The sequence below is a fragment of the Mauremys mutica genome, chromosome 1 (genome assembly GCF_020497125.1).
Source record: "Mauremys mutica isolate MM-2020 ecotype Southern chromosome 1, ASM2049712v1, whole genome shotgun sequence".
In the NCBI taxonomy this organism is placed as follows: domain Eukaryota; kingdom Metazoa; phylum Chordata; order Testudines; family Geoemydidae; genus Mauremys; species Mauremys mutica.
Window position 1 is genome coordinate 152,287,272 of NC_059072.1, and position 18,773 is coordinate 152,306,044.

The 18,773-nt window shown below is 50.4% G+C and overlaps 1 protein-coding gene across 1 annotated transcript; it reads left to right on the plus strand.

Moving 5' to 3' along the window:
- Positions 1-2,157: 2,157 nt before the first annotated feature.
- NOP2 (NOP2 nucleolar protein) lies at positions 2,158-14,497 on the plus strand. The gene is made up of 17 exons (XM_045001915.1): positions 2,158-2,225; positions 3,157-3,275; positions 3,453-3,498; positions 3,664-3,767; positions 5,348-5,622; positions 5,949-5,992; positions 6,669-6,823; positions 7,210-7,409; positions 9,344-9,433; positions 9,512-9,599; positions 9,728-9,868; positions 10,120-10,259; positions 10,514-10,603; positions 11,319-11,441; positions 11,543-11,640; positions 12,775-12,905; positions 13,057-14,497. Exons 2-17 carry the CDS (start codon positions 3,170-3,172, stop codon positions 13,290-13,292), a joined length of 2,067 nt encoding a protein of 688 aa, XP_044857850.1. The 5' UTR covers positions 2,158-2,225; positions 3,157-3,169; the 3' UTR covers positions 13,293-14,497.
- Positions 14,498-18,773: the final 4,276 nt, after the last annotated feature.

Consider the following 18,773-nt stretch of genomic DNA (forward strand, 5'->3'; position numbering starts at 1 on the left):
GCTATGTCTACACTACAGTTAAAAACCTGCAGCTGTCCTGTGCCAGCTGACTCAGGCTAAGGGGCTGTTTCATTGCAGTGTAGGTAGTTGGGCTCCAACCACCCCCGTGAGCCCCAGGAGCCTGAGTCAGGTGTCCCATCATGGTGTAGACATACCCAAGGTGACAGTAAGGAAACATACAGAGAAAGCTTTGTAGCTACACCCAGTCTCTGATCTCTATGGCTACTGTCTTCTCCCCCATGATTGAGTCATGCTGCTAGGGCTACTGCTATCAGCACAGGCCTGGGCAGAGCTGCCTGCTTGGCTCTGCTCACAGCAGGGCCAGACTTTTGGGCTTGATAGCTCCCCACCTTGCCAAGTTGAGGGTGGTAATTTTTGTTCTGATCTGGCAAATAAGTGTGCACATTTACCTCCCTCCCCCAAAATATTCTGGAGCAGCTGTTGGGACAAATCAGTGTTGCTATCTGTTAATCTCATTGTATGTGATGTTTGGACAGAAGTGAATATAGCACACTCAAGTGTCTAATATTAAAGATTTTAGCGCTACAGCCTGTGAAGAAAAATCTGAGCTGTACTCCTTAAAGCTTCAGAAAGCATGTGTAAATGTAAAGGAGCTCATTTGAGTACAGTCTCCTGTAAATCTAGGCGATAGAGCAGGGGTCAGCAACCTTTCAGAAGTGGTGTGCTGAGTCTTTTTATTCACTCTGATTTAAGGTTTCAGGTGCCAGGAATACATTTTAACATTTTTAGAAGGCCTCTTTCTATAAGTCTATAATATATAACTAAACTATTGTGTGTGTAAAGAAAATAAGGTTTTTAAAATGTTTAAGAAGCTTGATTTAAAATTAAATTAAAATGCAGAGCCCCTCAGACCAATGGCCAGGACCCGGGCAGTGTGAGTGCCACTGAAAATCAGCTTGCGTCCTGCCTTTGGCACGTGTGCCATAGGTTGCCTACCCCTGCTATAGAGTCTCTGCCAGCATAGCTAGAGCAGCTGCTGGCACAACTTTCTGTTGATGTAAGTACATCATCTCCCCAAACAGGGGCATAGGTCAATAAACCCTCTTTCCTTGACATGGCTGGGGTTAGCCTAGCTAGGCCCCCAGGGCAGGGCCGGCTCCAGACCCCAGCACGGCAAGCACACGTGTGGGGCGGCCCTTTCCCGGGGGGGCGGCAGGCTGGGCCGGCGGACCTGCCGCAGTCATGCCTGCAGGAGGTCCACCGGAGTCCCGGGACGACCGGACCTGCCCCAGGCATGACTGCGGAGGGGGCGCTGGTCCCGCGGCTCGGCTGGACCTCCCGCAGGCATGACTGCGGCAGCTCAAGCGGAGCCGCCAGACCTGCGAACTGTCCGCAGCTGCGGGAAGTCCAGCCGAGCGACCAGGGGACCCTCCGCGGTCATGCCCGCGGGAGGTCCGCTGCTCCCGCGGCTCTGGGGCGCCTCCCGCGCATGACTGCTTGTGGCGGCCAAAAAGGTAGAGCCGCCCCTGCCCCAGGGGCAGGGGTTCTCTAGAGTCCTGCCTGACACCAATACTGCCCTAACTTTGCAGGGTAGAACAGGGGTAGGCAACCTATGGCACATGTGCTGAAGGCAGCACACAAGCTGATTTTCAGTAGCACTCACACTGCCTGTGTCCTGGCCACTGGTCTGGCGGGGGGGGGCGGTCTCTGCATTTTAATTCAATTTTAAATGAAGCTTCTTAAACACTTTAAAAACCTTATTTACTTTACATATAACAATAGTTTAGTTATAATATATAAACGTATAGAAAGAGACCTTCTAAAAACGTTCAAATGTGTTACTGGCACCTGAAACCTTAACTTAGAGTGACTAAATGAAGACTCAGCACAGCACTTCTGAAAGGTTGCTAACCCCTGGGGTAGACCAAGCCTCCAGCTTTTACGGCTGTCTGGCCCAACACATGGAATTATTCTGGGATCGCGGCTGCACTCCAGAGTCACACCTGCCTTGCTCCGAAACCAGGCGAACAACCCCCACTGCGGGAAGGGGCTTCGCTTGCGCCTCTTCTCGGCTGGGGGAAGAATGTGGGGGGAGGCTGCCTAACCGGTGGGTGGGGGGAGCCGCTTCTAGCCAAGGGCGGGGTGGCAGGAGGAGAAGCGTCCGGCCAATCCCAGGGCGAGGGCGGAGCCGGGCGCAGCCTGCGTGGAGGGCGCTGCGCTCAGGCCGGCCCCGGAACTCGCCGCTGCGCACGTGGGGCCGGACGGTAGGTGCGGGGCTGCGGCTGCGGCTCTCGCCCGGGCCCGGGGCTCTGCCCGTGTCCCCACACCCCCAGCCTGGCTCGCAGCCGGGGTAGCGCGCGGGCGGGGGGGAGGCCGGGGTTCGTGCAGGCGCCCTGGGCGCGGTGGTAACGTGGGGTGAAAGCTCCAGCAGCGCTCGGGCCTTGGCGTGGGGGGGATCCAGCCGCGGGCTCCTGGTGTCTGAACTGGGGAAAACTCCGAGGCTGGTCGGGAGGGCTGAGGGTTTGGGGAAGACCCTGAGCTCATTGGTTTCTGGGAAGGGAGATTTGAGAGCTCAGAAATGAGATACAGGGGGCTGGGGTTTAACCAGAGACGCCTTAGATCGGGGAGTGTGTGAGATCAGTGGTTCTCAACTTTCCTAGACGACCCTGTCAGGAGGCTGACTTGTCTTCTGTACCCCCAAGTGTCACCTCACTTAAAAACTCCTAGCTTACAAAATCAGACATAAAAATACAGAAATGTCACAGCACACAGACACATTGCTGACTCTCTGATTTTTACCATATAATTATAAAATAAATCAATTGGAATATAAATATTGTACTTGGATTTCAATGTATGGTATATAGAGCAGTATAAACAACTTATTGTATGAAATGGTAGTTTGTTCTGACTTCCCTGGCGCTTTTTATGTAGCCTGTTGTAAAACTAGGCAAATATCTAGATGAATTGAAGTACCCCCAGGAAGCCCTCTGTGTAACCCAAGGGGTACATGGACCCCTGGTTGAGAACCACTGTGTTAGAGAGACTGAGACAGGCAATTGGAAGAACTGCTGTCCTACAGGAATCAGCCCTGAGGTTGCCATCCCATATGAGTAAATATGTGTGTGGAGGGGGTCTGTTCTGTTTTCTTTTATCTCATTTTCCTTCCTTCCTTTTCCTTCACTTACCCCCCAGGGTGAACAGTACTATGGGGCGCAAACTTGATGTACTGAGGAAGGAAAAACGTGGCCCAGGGCGCAAAGCCCGCAAACAGAAGGGAGCAGAGGTAGAATTAGCCAAATTTCTTCCCCCAGGTAAGTGTCTTTGTTTCCATATCCTTTTCTACATTTTCTGCACATGCACACACACATGCATGCACTCCCCACACGCAATCACACCTGTAAGGGCTTCTAAATAAGTACATCATCCTATTGTTTTTCCTCCTCCTGTTACTAATGTCTTAATTATCTGTCATCTTTGTTTGTTTCTAGCTACTGATAACAGTGGAAACAAATTATCCAGCCATGCACGAAAAAGGTAAGTGTACAAATACATGATTAATTTCTCCTCTAGAGAGGATAGAATCCAAGGCACTATTTGCAATCTGGCAGACCCAAGTCAGAGGGAGTTGTTAGGCTCTCTGACGTCAGAAGGTTTTTCTGTTCATTTAGTCTTTTTGTTCACTTGTCCATGTGTTTTCAGGGCTGCAAAGAGACGAATGGGGTCAGGAAAAACCCAAGCTAGGAAAAATCTGCTTCAGCTAAAGAAGCCAACAGATAAGGGGGAGATGGATGGCACCAGCACAGGTATGTGTCTAATGAGTTGACTTCAATCATTTAAAAGCATGTTTCTAATGAAGAGTTCCGGATGTTTTAAGTTCTTAAATCTCACTTTCGTCCCCAGCTGTGGGCAGAGTAGGAGTCTGGCATAGCTTAAGTCATTTTAAGCAATGCACATCTCTTTCTACTGCCCCCACCTGACCTCCAGGGTGTTGTGGGCATCTTTAGTAGCCAGGGTTTTAAACACATGCATTGCACAGGACTAAGAAACGCCTTGTAACCACCATAACTTAATTTTGGCTCAAATTAAAATTTGTAAAACCTGGATTTTTAAAACTGTCTCTCCTCAGTAACGCTGGGAGCAAGCGCATCAGACTTATTTTCTGCTTTCTGTGCTGGTTCCCCATAAAATACAGCTTCAAATGCAATGGTCTCAGTCCTTGACCTCAGGGTGCACAATAACCTGGGCTCAGGATACACTGAAGGATCTGGGAATTTTTGAGGACTAATCCAAAAGTGTAGAGAGAAATCTTCACAGAATCCAAGAACCACTTAGTAATGAGGAGAATGAAGAGTTTGTATTTACGGCAGTGCCGAAGGGTATGTCTACGCTGCAGCTGCGCGTGAGTTTCCCAGCCCAGGTAGACAGAGTAGTGCTAGCTCTGCTCACTCTTGCTTACTAAAAATAGCAGCATAAACATTACAGCACAGATGGTGGCTCAGGATCGCCCCCCCAAGTCAGAGCCTGCCTGTCCTCCTGGGTCCAAACTTGGGTGGTGGCTCTGAGCCTCTGTCCGTGCTGCACTGTGTACACTGCTATTTTTACTCGAGCCTACTCGAGGCACAGTCCCAGCTGCAGTATAGACATACCCTAAAGGTCCCAACCAAGATCACAACCTCATTGTGCTAAACGCTGCACTAACATAGTGAAAGGCACTCCCTGACTCTGAGATTACAATCTAAACAGATGAGATGAACAAAAATACTGTGACCCCCATTTTACATTTGGAAATTGAGACCGGTTCAGAGAGAGACAGTCTATGGTGATGTCTGGAACTGAACCCAGATCTGCAGAGTCCCCATCCAGTGCCACCTTCTACAAGACCATCCTTTCCTTAACTACTGTAAACCTCACTAATTTCCATTACAAGTATAGGACACGCTTCTGTGACCTGCCTTCACTAATACAAACTCATACCACATCATATATTTAAAAAAAAAAGGGGGAGGTTCCCCCTTGGGAAAAGGAAGGAACGGCAAAAGGAACAACTACATGTAATCATTGTTAGCTGCTCCACATAACGCATTGTGAAAGGTGCTCTGGTGTCATGCTGGTAGGTGTAGCATAAGAATCGAACTTGGAAACAAACAAGAGAAATATAACAAATAAATAGAATTTTAAAAATTCAGTGTTAGACCTGTGAAAAAGGGGTGTGTATCATAAATCCCCATTGACTGTATGTGAGGAAACTAAAGTACAGAGAATTAACTGGCCCTTCTAGCTAAAAGTTAGAATGCAGAATTCCCAGCCCTCTTATTTTGCATTGAACAGGACAAGATGGTTTTGAGGGTTGTTACAAATCATTAACCTTTTCTTCTGCCTGCAGCTGCAGAGCAGCCATCACCACAGAAAGGAGGAAAATGCAAGGGGCAAGCAGAAGGAGCCTCTCGGCACCCTCAGCTTGGGTGCAGTGACAGCTGCTCACTTTCGCTAACTCCAGCCAAGAGATCACAGCCTGCTGGCGATAATGAAGAAGAGCGTTTGGAGTCCAGTGAAAGTGAGGGAGATGAGGATGTAGATGCCTGGGAGAGCATGGGGGATGACGGGAGCAATGAGGAGATGGTGGATGATTATGGCGCCTCATCCTCTGAGGAAGAGGAGGTAGGAACTCCTGACTTTCATGTCACAGTAAACACTTGAGACTTCCCTAGCTGGGGGTAGTGCGGGACTCAGACATCATGACCTTATCACTGAGATGGAGGAGGCCTGGCGTGGGTGGGAGGAGTTGAAAGGCTTTATCCCCACGGGAGAGACACCTCAAGAGTGGAGATGGGTCCAGGCATAGAATACTTAATCCTGCCTTCACCTGCTGCTGGTCTGTATGTGCTCTCGCATAGAGTGAGTGGGTTTTACAGGAGCAGGAATGGGGGTGGCAGGGAGTGCCATCTGATGCCATAGTTTCATTAACTCTCCCATGACTCTCTTAGCTGCTGCCCATCGAACAAGCCGCCCGGAAGCAGAAGTCTGGCAGGTGAGGGTTTCAGGAGCTGGAGGCCAGCAAGTTCTCTCCTAGGCTGGGGTGAGGCTGTCTCTTCCATCCCCCCCACATTTCTAGCATGCCTAGATTCCAAGGCCAGAAGAGACCACTGTGGTCATCTGGTCTGACCCCCTGTGTTAACACAGGCCATAGAACTAGCCAAAATAATTCCGAGAGCATGTTCCTTAGACAAACATCCAGTCTTAATTTAAAAATTGCCAGTGGTGGAGAATCCACCACGACTCTTGCTAAAGTGTTCCAGTGACTAATTATTCTCACCATTAAAATGTACTCCTTATTTCCAATCTAGATTTCTCTAGCTTCAGCTTCCAGCCACTGGATTGTGCTATGCCTTTCTCTGCTAGCTTGAAAAGCCCATTATTACATATTTGTTCCCCCTGTAGGTATTTATACTCTGTAATCAAGTCACCCCTTAACTGTCTCTTTGAGCCTATGTATTTAGCTTAATCATCAATAGAAGGCAGGTTTTCTAATCCTTGCATCATTCTCATGGCTCTTCTGAACCCTCTCCAATTGATCACCATCCTTCTGGAATTGTGGGCATCAGAACTGGACATTTCTCTGTGGCACTTCTCTCCTTACGTGGGGGGAGGGAGAGGATGGAAGGTTCCCATGCTTAAATGCAAACCCTTCCCTCTCTTGTGCTCAGGGAGGAGCTCAGTGAGGATGACAGTGAAGAAGAGGAGGAGCTGGTGAGCAGCCGAAGCAAGGGGCAGGAGGAAGAGGAGGACACAGACCTGCAGCTCAATATGGAGATAGATGAGCAATTTGTGTTACCCAGTGGTGAGGAGATCGAGAGAGAGAATATCCTTCCCTCTAACGTGTGGCGCACTTAAGCTGTGTACACAGCACAGATGAGCACCAACACTCTTGCACAGAACCATGTTGGGTTGTACATGTGTGTTGCATAGCGGAGGTGTATTGGTTATGGTAGGCTGCACTAGTGTATCACAGGAGCCATACCACCTGCATGTGTTAGATTGTGCTTGTGTGTTGTTGGGGGGAGAGGGGAACTAGCACGCTCCAGCATAACAGCAAAGGCATTTGTGATGCCATATGCATAGCCTGAAAGTCATGCACTAGAGGCGCCTGTGCATTGCATGGCTTGGTATGCACACAATATTCACATTTGAGCAATGCCCAGGGTCGTGTGACTCTTCTTTTTCTTGATTCCTTAACTGCCTCATTACCTGCTGAGCCACCTGACCTGCACCTCATTCATCAGCGTATCAAGGACAATGTGGAGGTGCTGCAGGACTTCAGGGTGAAGCGGGAGGCGGGACGTGCCCGGCAGGAGTACCTCGCATTGCTACGCCAGGACCTTGCTGCTTACTATTCCTACAGTGACTTCTTGCTTAAGAAGCTCATGGAGCTCTTCCCTCTCCCTGAGGTATGAACCCCGCCCAGGTCCAGGTATGCTTCTGGATTCACCCATCCTACATCCACACTGACTGGTGTTCACCTATCTGCCCACCCAGTTCCCAGATATGGGCCTGACTTCCTTGCTGCCTTCCCCTGTTCTTTATCTCATTTTCTTTTCTCCCCTTCCTCCCCTGGAGAATAGCTACGGTACCTGTATTTAAGAAAGCGGGAAGAAAGTAACCTGGGGCAATTACAGACCTTGTGGTCTGACCTCAGTAGCATGCAGGGCTTTAGAGCAAATTGTGAAGAAAAGAATAATTAAATTTATCTAAATAGATCTAATATACCTGGGCTTCGGTAAACTGTTTGACACAGTACCACATGGAACGTTGTTAGTTAAATTAGGAAAGATGGGGATCAGTCCAAGCACTGTCAGGTGGATAAGGAACTGGTTAAAGCAGAGAAGGCAACAAGTTATGCTAAAAGGTGAACTATTGGACTGGATGGAGGAACTGATGGAGTTCCTCAAGGTTTAGGGACCTCTCATATTTAATATTTTTATTGATGACTTTGGCACAAAAAAGAGTGCTAATGAAATTTGCTGCTGCTAAAGTTGGGAGACATGATCAATACAGAGGAGGTTCAGAATATTATACTGGAACAGGAAGACCTTAAAAACTGGAGTAACAGAAATGGGATGAAATTTAATAGTACAGATTGCAAGTTCATGCACATAGGGTCTGCTATTAGCTGGGTGCTCATCAGTTGGAAGCAACAGAGGAGGAGAGCGACTTGGGTGTATGAGCCGATCACAGGTGACTGAGCCACCAACATGATGCGGCTGTGAAAAAGGCTAGGATGTGAAGCAAGGCATTTCCAGGAAAGATAGGGAAGTATTAATGCCATTATACAAGGCACTAGTGAGACCTCATTTGGAATGTGTACAGTTCTGGTCTCCCATGTTCAAAAAAGATTAATTTAAACGGGAAATGGAGGGCTTATCTTATGAGAGGAAACTGGAAGAGTTTGGTTTGTTAGCAAAACAAAGGCTGAGGGGATATGATAGCGCTATACATCTACATAGGGGGTAGACACCAGGGAGGATGAAGAGCTATTTAAGTTAAAGGACAATGTTGGCCCAAAAAAAAGTGGATATAAACTGGACGTGAACAAATTCAAGCTGGAAATTAGAAGGCGGTTTCTAACCATCAGAGAACAGGTTCTGGAACAGATTCTAGAAGTTATGGGGGAAAACGAGAGTTGGACAAATTTATCAGTGGAATTATATGGCTGGGTGCAGGTCTCGGCAGTCCTGGAGGTTCCTTCTGGTTCATGTCCGATGTTTTTAAAATCTCATGCTTCGGGATTTCAGCTGGTTACCTGCAGGGGTCAGGAAGGGACTCCCTCCCTGGCAATGTATTCTGGTTTTTGTTTTTTTTTTCCTTTCCTTCCTCTGAAGCATCAGAGTTGGCCACAGCTGGAGAAGGGGCAGTGGACAGGGTGGGTCAAGGCTCGGAGGTGGTATTGATCATTGTCTCTCTGGTGCTTGGCTGACTGGTTCTTGCTACATGCTCAGGGTCTAACTGACCATCTCATGTGAGTTTGGGAAGGAATTTTCCCCCAGCTCAGATTAGCAGTAACCTAGCGGGAGGGAGGGTTTGTTTTCCTCTGCAGCATGTGAGTGTGGGTCATTTGCCAGGATTATATGGGTATATCTCCCGTAAATGCTTCCTTGCTACTGCACAGGCCTCAGGCATTGGTGCATCTTGGTTCCTCCTGTTCTCTGCTTGTAGCACACAACAGTCTAGTCTCCTGACGGTTGTAATACTTGACTGTAATTTTGGTTATTGGGCATAGCTTGCAAGTACTGGGAGGGGTTGTTAGATGGCCTGTTATGTACAGGAAGACAGTCTAGGTGATCTGGTGGTGCCTTCTGGCCCTAAACTCTGACTCTGTCTCCAGCTGGTCAACTTCTTAGAATCTAATGAGGTTCCTCGCCCCATGACGCTTCGTACCAACACGCTGAAAACACGGCGACGAGACCTGGCACAGGTGAGCAAAGCATCATGGTCCCTCAACCTCTGTCCCAGTTATGGAGCAAAGATCTCACCCCTCTGTCTTCATCTTCAGGCTCTGATTAATCGCGGTGTGAATCTTGACCCCCTGGGGAAGTGGTCGAAAACAGGGCTTGTTGTCTACGATTCCTCTGTGCCCATTGGTGAGAAACTGACCCTCCTTTCACAGGGCTGAGCTGACTGACTCATTTTTTGGCTGTTTCCCCTCTTCTCATGGCTCTGTTCTTCACCCCTCCTCTCTTTCTCTCTCTCCTCCCCCCTCCCCCCCCAGGTGCCACCCCTGAGTACCTGGCTGGACACTACATGCTACAAGGAGCTTCCAGCCTCCTTCCTGTCATGGCTCTGGCCCCCCAAGAGAATGAACGCATCCTGGACATGTGCTGTGCCCCCGGAGGCAAGACCAGCTACATAGGTACCTGACTGGGGTGGGGGGATGATGGAGGGACCAAGGCTCTGGAGTTTGGGAGGAGAGCCTGGGGGAAAGAGGTCTGCAGGGATGCCTGGGGACAGAGAAATAGGGGGAAGCTGGGGGATGGGTTGCCTGGTAAGAGGGGGAGGCAGTGAGGGGTCCACTGGGGAAGGGGGGGGCGGGGTATTCCTGCTGCTGATTGGGAGTGGTGGGGCTGCACATTGGGTCTTGATGTAACCTTCATCCCCTGGCAGCTCAGCTGATGAAGAACACAGGTGTGATCCTGGCCAACGACAGCAGTGCTGAGCGGCTGCGCAGTGTGGTGGGGAACCTGCACCGTCTGGGAGTCACCAATGCTGTCTTGAGCCACTGCGATGGACGCCAGTTCCCCAAGGTATGCAGCCACTGGGTAGCTTCATGCTTGCTGTGGCCATCACAAGGCTTCATGGAATTCAGCTATGCTCTCCTTGACTGTATGCAGCGGGTGGGTGACTCACAAGAAAGGAATGCACATGGGGTGGGGGAGAAGGCAATGGAGCATCTCTCTTCCCCGCCCTCCTCCCCAATTTCCCCTTTTCTGCATTGTCCCCCTTGTTGTCCTTTCAATGGAATTGAGTCCAAGACCTCTGTCTCTCCACCCACCTCTAGGTGCTGGGTGGGTTTGACCGTGTCCTCCTTGATGCTCCCTGCAGTGGCACAGGTGTCATCTCCAAGGATCCTGCTGTCAAAACCAACAAGGTGAGCAGCCTGCAGGGGGCGGCTCAGGAGAAGGTGGGAAGGAGCTTGGGTGATTTGTGGTGTAGTGCAGGGGTTCTCAGACTTCTTCCTTCTGAGGCCCCCCGCAACATGCTACAAAAATTCCATTGCCCACCCGTGCAACAACAATTGTTTGTCAGTAGATTAAAAGCCAGGGCCGAGCTGGCGTTAGGGGGTAGCAAGGAGAGCGATTGCCCAGCCACAAGGGGCCCCACCAAGCTGCGTTGGTTGGGCTTCTGCTTCAGCCCAGGGAGGAGGGGCTTGGGCTTGAGCTTTCTGCCCTGGGCCCCAGTGAATTTAACACTGGCCCTGATCTCTGGTTTATTTTGGTGGACCCCCTGAAACTTGCTTGTGCCACCCACCCCGGAGGGCCCCTGGTTGAAAACTGCTGGTGTAGGGTATAGAGTGAGATGTGAACTTGCCCGCAGGCCATGGACAAGCAGGGCTTCTGGACTCTTGTCCTTGTACCAAGATGTCTGGACCAGAGAAACCTGAAAAAAACTGACCTGTCTCCCTCGCACACACTGTTCTGGGACCAGATTTAGGGGTAGAAGCCTACCTGAGTCCTGCTACCTCACCACTGGGGCTCTTGCTCTCATCACACCCCCATTCGCAGCAGGGACAGAGGGTGCAGTGAGCTAGGCCAGGGGAAGGAGCAGCACAGCTCAAGTGTTCTAACCTCCTCTGTGTCTCTCAGGATGAGAGGGATGTCCTGCGTTGTGCTCATCTTCAGAAGGAGCTGATTCTCAGTGCTATTGACTCAGTCAATGCTGCCTCAGAGACGGGGGGCTACGTAGTGTACTGTACCTGCTCCATCATGGTGAGTTCCCTTTGGGTGCCAGGCAGCTGGCCCGTGTGCTGGGGGAGCTCTCATTCAGAGAGTCTCCACAGAGTCTGTCTCTAATGCTTGGTCTCTGGCAGGTGGAAGAGAATGAGTGGGTTGTGGATTATGCCCTGAAGAAACGCAATGTTCGCTTGGTGCCCACAGGGCTGGACTTTGGCAAGGAAGGATTCACCAGGTGTGTGTTAAGTCTCTGGGGGCTGTGGGGAGGAACATAAGAACAGCCATACTGTGTCAGACCAAAGGTCCATACAGCCCAGTAGCCTGTCTACCGATAGTGGCCAATGCCAGGTGCCCCAGAGAGAGTGAACCTAACAGGCAATGATCAAGTGATCTCTCTCCTGCCATCCATCTCCACCCTCTGACAAACAGAGGCTAGAGACTCCATTCCATACCCATCCTGGCTAATAGCCATTTATGGACTTCACCTCCATGAATTTATCCAGTTCTCTTTTAAACGCTGTTATAGTCTTAGCCTTCACCACCTCCTCGGGCAAGGAGTTCCACAAGTTGACACTGCGCTGTGTGAAGAAGAACTTCCTTTTATTTGTTTTAAACCTGCTGCCCATTCATTTCATTTGGTGGCCCCTAGTTCTTGTATTATCGGAATAAGTAAATAACTTTTCCTTATCTATTTTCTCCACATCACTCATGATTTTATATACCTCTATCATATCCCCCCTTAGTCTCCTCTGAAGAGTCCTAGCCTCTTTAATCCCTCCTCATATGGGACCTGTTCCAAACCCCTAATCATTTTAGTTGCCCTTCTCTGAACCTTTTCTAGTGCCAGTGTATCTTTTTTGAGATGAGACCACATCTGTACACAGTATTCAAGATGTGAGCGTACCATCAATTTTATATAAGGGCAATAATATATTCTCCGTCTTATTCTCTATACCTAACATCCTGTTTGCTTTTTTGATCGCCTCTGCATACTGCATGGGCGTCTTCAGAGAACTATCCACGATGACCCCAAGATCTTTTTCCTGATTCCTTGTAGCTAAATTAGCCCCCATCATATTGTATGTATAGTTGAGATTATTTTTTCCAATGTGCATTACTTTACATTTATCCACATTAAATTTCATTTGCCATTTTGTTGCCCAATCACTTAGTTTTGTGAGATCTTTTTGAAGTTCTTCACAGTCTGCTTTGGTCTTAACTATCTTGAGCAGTTTAGTATCATCTGCAAACTTTGCCACCTCACTTTTTACCCCTTTCTCCAGATGATTTCTGAGGGAAGCTTGCTCTGTTTTTAACCCTCAGACTTTAATTGGGAAACTAGTATTTTCTCTCTTCTCTCTCCCCTCAGGTTCAAGGAGCGTCGCTTCCACCCATCCCTCAAATCCACACGGCGTTTCTACCCTCACACCCACAACATGGATGGGTTCTTCATCGCCAAGCTCAAGAAATTTTCTAATGCCATCCCCAAAATGCAGAAAGGTAACTGAACTCCAGAGCTGTACTATGCTACCTTGCTCATGTACAATGCTGGCTGGTGTGGAGCAGCAGAGAGCTCGCCATCCAGGCAGCACTGTTTGCTCACCACAACATCTTCTGCGCTTTCCTCTCTGACTCTTGTTTCTTCTTCTAGATGAGGAATCTACTGTGGAAACAGCAAGTCCAGCATCTGCTCCAGAAGTAGCTGCAGAGCCACAGCTTAAAAGGAAAAAACTTGAGAGGTTGAAAGTCACCGTGGGGCAGAAGAAGCAGCGGCAGCCCCCTTCAAAGGGAGGTTCTGTGCAAAGGCATAAGAGGCCCTTTCCCCAGCGTCCAGGAGCTCGGCCACCTGCCAGGAAGCAGCACAGAGTGCACCCGAATAGACAATAAGAGGGACTGCCTCTCTGGGCTTTGGTGTCTGATTCCATGAGAGTTGCAGGGATGGGGCATTCTCCTTGAAGGCTGAAGGTCAGGGACTCTCCAGATTCCACCCATGTAGGGTTGTTTTTCGCCATCTTGTGCAGATGGTTGCTTTACCAGTAAGTGTCTGGGACAACTATTACCCCTACAGAGGGAGCATTTTTTGGACTTGCAGCCCAGTGTGCTTCCCCCAGCATGGGATTGGGATGCTGGATTGATAGATCCTGATTCATTAAAGATTTATACTTTGATCAAATTCTCTCTCTCCCTGCATGTCTAAGGCAGGAATTTATTTCAGTGTAGTGTAACTGGACCCTGCAGTAAATGTTCAGCTGTAGCCACTTGTTCTTGTGCTGCACTGTGGCCTCTCCCTCTGTACTTGGCTTCCATTGTTCTGTTCTCCCATCACTCTCCCTCTCTGCCTCTTTGCTTTCTGTCCTGCCCTTATTCTGACCCTCCTGTTTCCCAATCTTCTGTCATCCACTCCAGTCACTTCACCCCTCCTTCCCAAACCCTTCTTTTGTGCCCCTTTCTTTCTCTCCTGGGCCAGTGCTGGGGGCTGCCTTACAGCTTGGTTCATTTGCCTCTTCACTCACTCTCTGGCTGCTGTGGCTCAATAAGTGGGGCTAGCAAAGGATGGAAGGGAATTGCTTCTGCTGGAAGGCTACTAAGCTTCATACAAACCCCGGTAACTGCCCTATGCCTAGTACAATTGGGTACATTGACAAACAAAATGAGGCCCAAGTTTGATGCTGCAATAGCCATCAAACAATAAATGTCAACCCTAACCCTTAAGTACACACAACAAATATGATTTGTAGGAGTACCACAGTTGTCATACTAGGTATCTTCCAAATCAGTTTAACCTTGCAACAGAGAACTTGGTGAAATTGCTGATACTTTAACATCTAGTTGCTAAAACGTTGCAGAATCCCCTATAACTACCAGTTGTTCTCAAGTGGTCTCAGGGGGTGGGGAGGAAACAGACCCAAGACCTGAAAGACAGGGCCCTACAATCACAGGCCAAGGTCAAAAATCCCACAAGAGGGGGGTGATGCGTGTTACAGGTTATGGGGGCTGATGAACTACCCTTCAGGGCTTGGGGAAGTAGAACCAACGTGAACAGAGGAAAGTGTGGAATTAACAGTACAAGAAAATGTATTATCAACAACACAATGATTATTAGAGAACCTAACAAAAAATAAACCTAATGCATTGGGGACCAAAGTCTTTTGGACAGAGGTGGATATGACTGATGATTTGGTTGGAGATGGGGGGGGGGGAAGTAGAGAGAAGAAAAGGTATTTGCCCTGTCTAGTATAGTATCCTCTCTCTCTCTCTGGACCCAATGCTAGCACAGGACACCCACCAGAGACAGACAGAACATGCAACACAGACTTTGTTGCTACACTATAACTATGGTATTTTTATAACTCTTCAGCTGGTACCAGCTCTCCTGACGTTCTGGTTCAGAGGCTGAAAGATAGAAGCTTAGAAACAAATTAGCACAGGCGGGACGATGAGAGCAGCCTGCTGCACTGCATCCAGCAGGGCTTCCACATCTGCAGGTTCCCTGGATCTGGGTCTCCACCTCCCGATCACCTGCTGTACGTGGACTGAGACACCTTGGGTGACCAGCCTCAATTCTTCCAGAGGCAGGACTATTTGAGCTATGTTCGGGGGTACCTGCCCGTCCGCCCACTGTGGCAGCCACGCAAGCATTCCAGGAGAACCATTCTCTCTATGAACCAGACAGGGTCTTTTCCAGGTGCAGCAGCCACCAAGACAAACCCTGCCAACAATGCTCCACAGCAGGTGCCATCCCCGCCAACATATCAAAGATCTTATTGTGTGTGGCATGACCAGCTTGCTGATGAGCCACCCCTGCTAAATCTCCTCCCAACCTGGATGTGGCTTTTAACATCAGGGTCAGCTAGGTTCTGACCCTGATCCAAACACAGGGTCGCCATATCCCAGGCCCACCTGCTGAACCTGCAGCGCGAGGGGCCACCCAGGGTTTTTGCTAACTCTATTGCTTGAGTGGGAATCAACTCAGTCTCTGCCACAGTGTCTCCGCTCCTTGGGGCTGCTCTGCCCCCTGCAGGTGCAGGCCCATAGTTTCGGACTACCCTCCGGACTGCCGCAACATGGTGTCCGGGATCCGGATCATACCAGATATCCCTGTCCCAATCATCATATGATCCCGCACCCCCCTGGGCTTTCACCCCAACGGCAGTGACTCAGGCTGAATAAGCCCTCCGGACTCTGTTCTCCCAGGTGGACCCCTCCAGGACCAGATCCTTCAGGCAGGTAACTGCCTGGCTCAGAGCAGCATTCTCTACTTCCACCCACTCCCACTCCTCCTCTGCTGCCGTCACCTGTACTGTGGCTACAGAGAGGGAAGACTCCTGGGCACTAGCAGTCAGAACCTGCGCCTTGCACGTATCCCGTTCCTTCTCCAGCTCATTACATCGGTCCCTGAGTGAATCTATTTCAGTGGCGAGCTGACTCTTTGCCACCTGCCACTGCCAGCCTGCTTGCCACAGCAGCCAGCTGCACGATCCAGTCCCGCCTTATTAGGACCGTATATAAATACATATTTATTCAATGTGAGTTCTAGTTCAGGAATTATACTCCCAGGTGGAACCCCCCCTGGCATCCAGGGGTCTGCCCCTTTCGTTTGGAGCCATTCTAACAGCACCCCAGGTAACAGTGCCATGCCCCAAGGAGGTGGGGGGGGGAATCATCTTGCTCAGGCTGTTTCGACTTTTTCTTCCCATTGCTGCGCAGTGGCATACTTAGTAGCAGCATCCTTTTCTTCCTGCAGTGGCTTGCTAACCTACCACTTTTTACACAGGCTTGAGCCGGACCCACTCAAGAGACTACCGGGGGGCACCAGGGTCAAGAGACTACCGGGGGGCACCAGCGCACCAAGCGCATGCCTGGGGGAGGCGGCCTGCTGGTCGCCATGAGGGCAGCAGAGAGGGAGCCTTTGGCGGCGTGCCTGCGGGAGGTCTGCCAGTCCTGCGGTTTTGGCAGCAATTTGGCGGCGGCTACAGCAAAGGTGCGGGACCGTCGGACTTCCCACAGGCATGCTGCCGAATCTGTGTTACCAGCGGACCTCCTGCAGGCATGCTGCTGAAAGCCACCTGACTGCCGTGCTTGGGGGCCGCAAAATACATAGAGCCACCCCTGACCAGGGGACCCCTACTCTTGGGTCAAATCCTACACTAAGCTGCCTGCATTCTCTGCCAGTAATGTTAACCAAAACTGGGTCAGCTAGTAAGCTTAGGGAGGACTAATGACCCACCAGAGTTTGGCAGAAAGCAGCACGTTTATTATACTGATAGCTCAAAAGAAGGGGGTGAGGGGGCCACACTCACTCTCCCAGAACAGGCACGGTGCTGGAGATGTCAGGATCCTTCAAGGTAAGTGTCCCACAGCGCAGCAATGGACAGTGAGATGAAGGTAAGTCCTCCCAGGGCATGATGGAATGCAATATGGCAAACCACTGGCCAGGTGATCTGGGCGAAGGGCCTTTACGGGAGGTACAATCTTGTGAGTGCACTCCTGAGCTCATGTCCCCTTCCCCTTTTAAGGGCCTGCTCCTCATGGCCTGCGACTAGAGATGGGTTGGTCACAGTCAACCTCAGACAGTGACCATGCATTGTGTGTGTGTGTGTGTCCCAAACACCTTGTCTACCTGGAAGCTCTTCTGATCTTCCAGCTGTTCAAGCAGCCCATTCATTCCACAAGCATTCCAGGAGGGGGAAAGCCACTTCACAGGCAGGGCTGGCTCCAAGTTTTTGCTGCCCCAAGCAAAAAAATTTCTCCCCTGCACTGCCCCAACTCCGCCCCTTCCTCGCCCCATTCCAACCCCTTCCCCACATCCCTGGCCCTGCCTCCTCCCCCGGGCTTGCCTGGGAGGGAGGGGGGAGAAGCGGAGCGGTGGCGCGCTCGAGGGAGGAGGCGGAAGTGAGCTGTGGGGGAGTGGTTCCTCTCCCCCCCCAGGGTTACTTCCTGTGGCCCTCCCCATGCCCCCCACTGCCGCAGCTCACCTCCGCTCTGCCTGTGCCGTCACCGCTCTGCTTCTCCCCCCTCCCTCCCAGGCTTGCCGCAAAACAGCTGATTCACACGGCAAGCCTGGGAGGGAGGGGGAAGAAGTGGAGCGGCGGTGCGCTTGGGGGAGCAGGCGGCAGTGGAGCTGAGGTGAGCTGGGGGGGGGGAGTGGTTCCTCTGCCCTCCCACAGGTTACTTCCTGCAGCCCTCCCCACTCCCCGCACTGCCACAGCTCACCTCCGGTCAGGGCCGGCTCCCAGCTTTTTGCGCCCCAAGCCAAAAAAAAAAAAGGAGCTGTAGTGCCGCCCCTTGGAAAGTGCTGCCCCAAGCACATGCTTGGAGCACTGGAACCTAGAGCCGGCCCTGTTCACAGGTATTCAAAGAGGGAGAGAAGACAAAAAGGGGGGCGGGAGGGAGGTGTAACAGACCTTTTGAACACACAGGTTAGACAGAGCATACAGATCACTGTTGCTTCTACAACAACAGCCACCTCCATTTACGTAAACCATACCCCAACTCTCATAGCTGTAGTCCAGAGAGCACATCGCATAGATGTGTCCAGAGTCCCAGCATCTCTCAGCACACCCCCAGCTCTCTAGTGCAGCTTGTGTCCCTCACTACACCTCAGCCCCAGGCTTCAGCCCTCTTTGGCTCAAATAGCCTGCAAGCATATTCCCTCTGCTGTTCTTTACCTTTAGCCATCTCACACCTTCTCTGGCCAAGGCTCTCTAGCTGAGGAAGGCCAGCCAGCGAGCCAGCCAGCCCTTCACTGGCTTCCTAAGTTTCAGCCTCCCAGCACTGACTTTCACTCTTGAAAGTCATCAGGCTAGCCCCTCTCCTGGCTTCCTGAGAAATTCCCCCCTTTCCCCAGGAGGGCTTGTAGAGAACTCTGCAGCTTTCCACAGAGACTGCCAGCCCTAGCTCACCAGGTGTCCTTCCTCCCAGGTTTTCCCTGGTCCTTTATAGCCCTGCTCTCTTAATTGTACCTATTCTGCCAGGCACAGGGGTGATGCCCCTGCATCATTTACAGGGGCCAGCCATGCTGGGATGAAGACAGTGTGGAGATGCATATCATTTCTTTGGCTTAGTCTTGACCACAGAGGATGTTACGAGATACCTGCTGTTTTGTGGTAATTACGCTGAGGCTCTGTCAAAAATTGAAGTTGCAAAAGAAAAGATGCTGGAGCAAACTGAAAAATGAACAAGCAACTAGTTAACTGGAGTGGATGATGGGTTAAAAGAATATTGCAAAGTCAGGAATACATAAGTTAGAAAGTGTCATAATTAAGGCTGCCTGTGTGACTTTAATTTGCCCTTCCCCCGCCCTTAGGCTGATGCGTTATGGTACAGTCTTTAATTATGTGATCACATACTATTATTTCTATAGCATCC